Genomic DNA, 8840 nt, shown 5'->3' with positions numbered 1-8840 from the left:
CTCGTCATAAATGACTACCACATGACTACAACATAACTATGTATTCAATTTGACTAATTTTTATCGTTTATTATATTTTTGAGTATAGAATAGAGCTCATAACAATATTGTCAATTGGGAAATGTGTCCATTATTCAGATCGATATTCACTATAAATTTCTTACTATTTAGTTAGGGATAGATTTATGAGACGTAAGTTGGGACCACCAGTACGAAGGGTGAGTTTGATACATATATATATATATATAAACCTTATGTTTTCAGGAGAGAACTGTCGGGCTGAATTTATAGATGATAATGGTGTTGAAAGAAGTGAAATTATCAAAGTTAGTGATGGTGTAGTCAAGTTCAACTCAACTGAATGTCAATGCGACTACCAAAATTACAATGGAGAACCAAAAGCAAATTGTGTACAAGTATTGAGTATCGAGCCGGTAGCTGCAAAGCTAACTACTCCGTAATGGATTTGATATAGAAGTAAAGAATATTGAAAACCTTTTGTGTTTTTAGAAAATTCAGTCTACAATGTATGTCACCGAATGCCCATGTAAACTGGAACTGTTTTTCCTTTGCTTTGCTTTAAGCATGTGCTGTCATTGTGCACAAGGCATTTAGGAGACTTTCGCACAATGTTTTGTTTGGATAAAATCAATCGGTCGAGAAAATGTTGCGCACAGTTCGGTCTGCTTCCAGAATGGTTAGATGATGGATTTATCTCAACGGCCTTTCATCCATCAGAACAATGTCTTGAGCGAGTTTGGGTTTTTACGATGTTTTGATGAACTGAGATGTTTTGGGTTATTATTCTGTTATAGCTAAAAGCATCGAAATTAGTTTGAAAGATAGATAGATGATCGCATTATTATTCCTGACGCTGAAACGTGACACACTTACGTTGATTGCTGAAGTCTTAGACAAGTTCAAAATTGACGCTGTTTAAATGATCGATGTAGAGTTAATGAATTGGTCAAATCAGGATTTAAACCATGTGTAAGATATAATTGATCTGATTTGGATTGCTGATATTTGAATCACAGACGAATAAGATGGTGATACTTATGAGTTATCGCCCTTTGCCTATTAAAAAACCATGTCGAAATCAACATAGAATCAACCTAGAAAATGCAATCTATTGGGATAAATCGGGATTTGTTTATGTGGATTGATGAAGTCTCAAATAACTTTTGATTACTCTCTGATTTTTGGTTTGGTGTGTTTTAATTATTGGCGTAACATGATAGAAAATCTGGAGTTTTTGTCCAGTTTGAATGGAAATTTGTTATTATTTTCAAATGAAATCTTAAACAAGGTTAACATTTTTGATCACATGAAACGTTATTATTACTTGGCTATTATGTGCGCATTCCATCTTGCTGGGGATTGAATAGAGTTAACCTGATGGTTATGTAAACACAGTTGATAACAATTTGACAACTGTGAAAATTGAGAAAAAAATCACAATATTTTACACTACAACATCTATTATACACCTAGGAATTCAAATGAAAGCCATTTTGCACTGAGTTATTACACAACTGTTATGAACGGTTTTCGTTTATGTAAAGGCTTCGTCACCATTCTTTTCATGAAACGCAGCCTCTTTGTTATTATAGGCGTTCTAGGTTCTTGATTATAAAAAGGTTTACCAGGTGTAAATATATCCTGTCTTCTATCTGTTACTAATTGTATTTGTGTCTTCTGTTGTCTATTCTTAGGAACCGCGTCCAATGTTCGGCGCTTGTAATGTTGCCTTTGTACGTTCATGTATGCTTTAGATTTAGTTCGTCTCTTGTCCTCAAATGTATAGCGTTCATCATAATCTAGTTCGCCCGATTTTAAAAACCATCCTAGCTTTTTAGGAAATTCTTGAAATGGGTCAGTCTTTGAAGAAAACTGATCCGACATTGTTAGAAATCTGTCATTTAACGCAGTTCTTGTATTGATATTAATATTGGATTTCCATGAAGATACATGATTCTTCTGACTTCCTCTTGGATTTCCATCAAATCCAAATTTCTTTAGTTGATTTTGTACCAGCGTTTTCCTGGTTTGGTCATCTATCACCTTTAAGTAGACAAACAAAACGATACCTGTTAACATTATAGCCAAAACTATCTGAATGATCTACGTAATTCTATATAAAATACTGTAATAAAATCGGTACAAAAAAAAGAAAATTTCCAAAAATACGATGAAAAGGAGTTTTGTTTCCATGTACTGTATATTTTACCTTCACTTTAGTCGCAAAAGAAATACAATAATATTATAAATATCTTCATATATTCAAATTATCGTTTTCGATCATGTTCCTGAGTAATGAAAACTTCCATCAATATACTAATAAAATTATTAAAGTCCATGGATTGCCATTTTGGGGCCTTGAATGTACGTAAAAAATCTTCAAAAGTATCAAAACTGTACGAGAATCGCATTATTATTAAATAGTCCTCAAACAAGAAATTACTCTTTTATTTATTTTATTTCTCTGAAAATTGAGTTATTCGAAGGTTGAACGTTTTGTATATATAGTCTCTGACATCCAGACATCTTTCGTCGCAGCTGTCCTTGTATGCAAACAACGTCATCAACTGATATTCAAAATAAATAATTTTAAAAGACGGATAATTATGAATACACATGGCTGAGAAGGCTCAAATATCGACGGAAAGCTGTGAATACTAAAACCGAATAGCTATGCTCTTGTTTTTGAAACCAAAGTACGATTAACCCCCGAAAATGGCGACCCTTGGACTTTAAGAAACTTACCTGGTTTATTCTATTTCGATTAAAATGTATATCAGTCTTGTTGAATTTTTTCGCTTGCACATCCTGGTTGATCTGGTTGACATTTCTTGAACGTAACACTGGCGTATCGGAGAAGTAGTTCTCTGTTAGTATATCTTGTTTACCTTTATTAAAAATTCCACTAAATTTGTTATGATTATTCGACTCATGGAAACTCAGCGCCCGTGGTGTATGAATTTTACTGTTCAATTTAAGGGGAACAGGACTTTCGGTTAATTTTCTTTCCATATCAGGAAATGCTTCTGAAGATGATGCTATATCTTCGGTGGTAACACCCTCGTCTGTTTCTGACGCAGGCAAAACCGTGACTGTAGATAAAGATGAAATGGGGCGAATTTTGTCTTCAGGTTGTTTTAGATTATCAACAAGGTCTGAAGAAAAGGGTTCGTTATCAATATTGCTTCCATTTGTATTTTCAAGTTGGCGAAAATCCTTATATCTAGGTACTAACTGACGCTTCGGTTTCCAGGATATCGAACTAACGCGGTTTTCTTTCTTATTACATGAATCCCTTATCAGTGGAATACTACCGTCATTCTGTTCTATGATATTGGCGTGCGGTAGCTCAGATGCACAGTTGTCTGAAATGTCGAGGACACTACTGTTTGCATGAGGGAAAATTGTGTCATTGATCATCAAATTCGTTGCGTCGTATTCAGATGGTTTATCTGGATTTTCAACCAGAATGTCATTAGTATCAGTCTTTGTTCCCTTCAAAGATTGTCTTGTAATAACATCTAAAATTAAAGAAGTACTTGAGGCCTTTAAATTTAAATCCCCGTCAATAAACACATCTTTATGAGCTTCATCATCGGTATCCTTAATGAGATCTGAGCATCCTTGTTTGCTTTGTATGGTAAGTCCATTAACCAAATCCGCTAAGGTTGTTCCATTACTATCAATATCTTTCAAACGTCTGGTAGATTGCTTTTTAGATTTGCCACACTTATTTGGGAATATTGTTTCGTTGTGTTCTATTTCATCAGCTTTAGAGGCCTCGTTGTCTCTAGATGCCTTTGCATTGCGTCCATATATGTTGATAATTTCTAGATTGGTAGCTCTGGCTTCTGCAACTGCTTGTATCATAAGAGGTCGAATTGCAAGTTCACGACAATAAAGTCTGATGAAGTTTCTTACCAGTCTATCTCGATCAACTTGTTTCGTTTCATTTAATGATCTCTGAAAAAGAGTAAAACTGTATTAGTTATACATTTTGAGTAGGTGATATCGTTTTTACGCCCTTATCTATTATTTTAACATCAAAATAGAAAAACACCAGATATATAATTCAACTGGATTTTGTCAGCTCGGCAAATCACTTATAGTGAGTTAACATATTACAATAGTTTATGGAATTGGATAAAATTCAATAATCATTAATTTAGTGATCTCGCTTTTTGTCTTATGAAACTACTTTATTGCTCGCATATCAATTACGGGCTTTACCAAGCTGTAAATAAACAAAGAGTAAATCTTTACCAAGATATGAAGAGATACATAAAGAGATCCCAGTTTTTCGCATTAGGTAACTTAAAACTTATATCCATATAAGAAAAGAAAGAAACAACTATGTTTTACAGCTAGTCTTTGGCCAAATCTGTTTCCAGGATTATATGTGCCCATTGACAGCCAGGTCGACTGGAATAATGAGAAAATATAACTTATTCTAAGTCATCGGACTTTAAATCCCTGACCGAGATTAGAATCCACGACCAGCATTTTGTTTGACATAACCAAGCAACAACGTCTTTGTAAAATCCAGTTTGTATAATAATCCACAACCTGTACCCGTTATCAAAGACAAGGACTATAGGAATAGTAACGGTATTGTGTTAACTCATAGTATTGATTCCAGTTATATAATATAGTAAAGATAGTTTTTACAGATTATCACAGATCAAATATTTAGCTTCCGCAACTCAAAGATATTAATTACAAAACAAAACGACTTGCTATAATATTTATTTTCCTGTTTTCTAAAACGATTTATTTGTCAACGTCACTGAAACGAACTTCATTGATCATTGTTCTTTTAACTGATATTGGTATTCCAAAAAAACTTTTATTCATGTTGAAGACAAACTTGGCCAAGATCTTGATTTTACTGATGTCAGTTGTCGACATCCTATATCAGGTTGAAGACGTAAAGTAAATGAAACTACACCTGCATCCAGAGGTGGAAACAAAGAGTAAAACTTTTCAGAACTGAACAAATGAAATTAAATCTATCGTATAATTATTATAGAAATATTTAAAAAAAAAAGAACCTGAAAAAAGTTGTTACACACAGTTTCAAGCTGTGAAATCTAATAGGTTCTGTTTTAATATTGTCTGAAGGAAAAACATGTTTCGGGTTCTGTTTAATACTTTTATATCGCTCTACAATTGATGTATTGAGCACTATAACAACAACTAAAATATTTTATTATTATTTATATACTTTATAGCTTAATGCAAATTTGAGAGTTCTAATGGGTTGAAGCGAACAGTTCATATCCATAAATGGACTGACTACGATCAAGTGGATAGTCCCAGTGAAGCCAGAAAGAAAAACAGAAGCTGTTGGTACAATTTAGACCTATCAGTCAAGAGTGGGCAAAGGTCGATTAAATCCATAAAGTGATAGGAATTTCACAGATGCTGCATTCCAGATAATGGAGATCCAATCGTAATTATTTCTTATGTTGATTTGTTTTGAAATCTAACCATTTTCATACTCATATTTATTAGTTATATTGATTAATTAAAATGATGGACCTCTTGATAGTTTTTTAGAACAATGTTTTAAATTTTTTATCAATCAATCAATTAACTTTTTATACAAGTACATTTTAATAATAATTAAGACTGCTTGAAGTATATTCACAACTTCATTGTATTACAACTTTTTAAAGGTTAACGCTTCCCATGTCAAAACTCAAAAGCAATGAATCGGCAATATAATATGTATCTACAAACTTTACCACGACTGCTACATAGATACTATGTAACATACAGATAAATAATATGAATCCTCTTCCGGTTCCCACGAAATCAATGATCTAGGACAATCAAGGGGGTGTTTCACCTATGCCACATGTTCAGTTCAAAAGTTCCAATCCTGAAATTGTTTAGCCGACTATGTTGACACGTACAGGTTCTTTGTCCGCGTTCTGTAGCATTTCTGTGATAAAGTTGCTCATATGAAGCCAATTGTGAAGTATTCGCAAACACAAGAACTAACCCAAGACTTCACAAATATAACGATAGCTTTTCAAATATCATGTGCGGAAGGCAACCAAAATATCATACTTTTCAAAACACTAAAACAATTCAACCGTCGATTCGATCAAGCATATTATGTACCATGCAGTCTCTACACTACAATAATGTACCAGCTGAAACCGACATATTTGTAGAGAAACTTCTGTATTTTTCCCTTAAAGCACATAAAAATTTACCTTAGTTGGTTCTAAAGGTGAGTTGTTAGAAGCCTTTATTCTGTCTGCTAGTGAAGGTACTGGTTGCATATTCCTTTTCGTCGGGCCCATTTTGGGTAGACACAAACTTCTTTACCTATCCAAGAAAGAAAAGCATACTTGTTCTAAAGTTTGATCACAACCTTTTTGTTTCGACAAATTGGATTTTGATCGCTTTTCGATATATTAATATGGTCTACATTCCTGAGGCCATCGGTTCGTAGAACAATCTATTTTCTAGACAATAATACAATCATTCAAGTGTTTTTAAGTTGTGCTGTTCCTCTGGACAACATAGATATCAATGTCCTTTCGACGTGCTTAGTGGTTTTCAAACATGATAGAATTTACAATTAAAAAACCTAGTCATCTATAGCTTTTAGTTGGAGCGAGGATAATAATAATTATCAATGTATTTACCTACTAGCTTTACATTACGGCATATCCGTTTAATAGGATAGATGGTGAATGATTTGTGTTAAAATTCATTTAATCACTTGGCATGAAATACAATTTGATCACGATCTCTTTTTATGATATAAATTGTCTGTGTCACGTAGATTATAAATCACAAACAATATCTCCATAGACTGCACTTTCAGAACGACGTGTAATTTTAAAACTTTTAATTTCTAAATGATTTTCTGATATACTCCTTATTTAAACAGGAGACTTATCTTTACCAAAAACAAATGGACATGTATTGTCTTCCTTTGATTTACAAATAGATGTGTTCTCTCATAGTATCTCGTTCAAACATTCTTTTATGTTTGCCTACCTAATAGGATTTCTGTTAATTCCATCTATTGAATACCCCCATCATTCACATCATAAACACAAATAAATATTGTGCCACAATTCAAACTAAAATGTTATATGTCCTGGCTAAATACTACATTTAGATCACTGATGTAGGGATAAAATAATAGAGCCAAACTATATGGTTTTCCAGCTTTCATGTGTTTTAAAAACGCTTCTATTTGCATTATTCAGACGTTTGTGTTAATTCTAGGAAAACCTGAGAAGATAATTTTGTCATGCCATGGTGAATTCCAATTAGCTTGAAAGTCGAAGTATTATATAACATTAAATTCACAACAACGGTAGCCCCGAATAAGTTATTCACGTTTACCGGCATAGAGCGCTCAGTGGTATAGAATCTCAATTGAATCACTGTTAAAAGTTACTTAATTCTTAGTACATTGTCCAATACAGTGAAATAATATTAAATCCTACACTGATGTAGTAAAACCTGTTATTTTCACTGATCAATATTAAGGTTCAAATAGTCGTGAATGAAAAATATTTGTTATCATGTATGTTTTAACATAGCCAATTGTAATATCAATTATAGCGACAAAAGCACCATTCTATCTGACTAATCATTCTTTAGTTTCAGACACGGGTTTTTTTTAGCACAGCCAATCAGTAATAGCGTTAGCTCACCGTCAAAATTGGGGCCTCAAATCCATGTGTTCAGAATAATCCGAGTTTGAATGTTAAAATGACGACACATAGAAATGACATAACGTATTGAAATAGTGAGATAATTCCTAGTTTGAGATATTTTTGAAGGAATAATGCACAATCGCACATTTGTAGCAATCCTAAAGATTATTTACATATTTTCAAGCCTCAAATCATTCAAAAAATGTACATGTCCAGGTTTATGATTTAACATTTGATGACGTTACAAATCCCACAATCCCAGGCTGAATAATGTTCGTACGGACTATTGAGTGTCACATGCGACATGAAGTTTCTTCAACCTAGTCATACCAGCTTCCAAATAAAAGTGGAAATCCACTTCATAAAATAATAGTTTTCAATACTTGGCATTGCATTTTAAACTATTTCTGCATAATAGAATCAGGCTACTGACGCGATATTTCACCATATATTATTTTACATTGATTATTATGACATTTACAATCGGACGTTCCTTTGTTATTTTTTAGTCTAAAACACTTTTTAATAATATTATTTTACACTTTTTATCATTCGGTCTAAAGGATTACCAAGTTTCTTGTATCCTAACAATAAAGATATAGGCTAAAAGTGTATGTTCGAAAATAAAATCAACTTACCTCCATTTTGGATATCAGATTTAACAACCTTTAGGCACAAGATCAGTTCCAAATAAATGTTTTTTGATTGAATTTCTTGACAGTGATTTGGGAATTCTGTCTATAACAAGGGCAGGAATATCAGATTATTTAACACAAATATACTTAAAACAAAAATCTCACAACTGTATATAAGCAATTCAAATCTTTGTAATAAAATACCAACTGCATGCAATGTGTTCAGTAATAGTGTATAATGTAGGTGTAACTTTTCTATTAGCCAAGATTAATTACCACTGACTAATTATTTTCAGCTCATTGTTGTATTTTAATTTAACGAATCTTAGAACGTGATATACCTATTAATCACAACCTTGTCAAACAAATGTCGATATCCATAGCGAAATCCCTGATAGAATTCCCTTTAAACAAGTAAAACAAACATACAAGGTTTTGGTAGCGTATTCTTTACTTATGAAAATAGTGCATGCACTATGGCGGTGTTCAAACA

The 8840-nt window shown here is 32.9% G+C and overlaps 2 protein-coding genes across 2 annotated transcripts in view; one reads left to right on the top strand and one right to left on the bottom strand.

The window, feature by feature from the left end:
* Window positions 1-495, top strand: part of LOTGIDRAFT_230489 (hypothetical protein) — a 3292-nt gene extending 2797 nt beyond the window's left edge. The window contains exon 4 of the mRNA XM_009048279.1: window positions 265-495. Coding sequence (XP_009046527.1) covers window positions 265-461 — 197 coding nt within the window. The 3' untranslated portion in view covers window positions 462-495. The remainder of the gene's footprint in view (window positions 1-264) is intronic.
* A 1032-nt stretch (window positions 496-1527) lies between these two features.
* Window positions 1528-6335, bottom strand: LOTGIDRAFT_157017 (hypothetical protein; the record flags this gene model as incomplete). Its single annotated transcript, XM_009048278.1, has 3 exons — window positions 1528-2064; window positions 2767-3984; window positions 6246-6335. The coding sequence occupies 3 exons, from the start codon at window positions 6333-6335 to the stop codon at window positions 1528-1530; spliced, it is 1845 nt and encodes a 614-aa protein (XP_009046526.1).
* Between the last annotated feature and the right edge of the window lie 2505 nt (window positions 6336-8840).

This window comes from Lottia gigantea (assembly GCF_000327385.1).
Source record: "Lottia gigantea unplaced genomic scaffold LOTGIsca_12, whole genome shotgun sequence".
Lineage (NCBI taxonomy): Eukaryota > Metazoa > Mollusca > Gastropoda > Lottiidae > Lottia > Lottia gigantea.
Note: the sequence above shows the minus strand (reverse complement) of the source record. Positions and strands in the feature narration are given on the sequence as shown.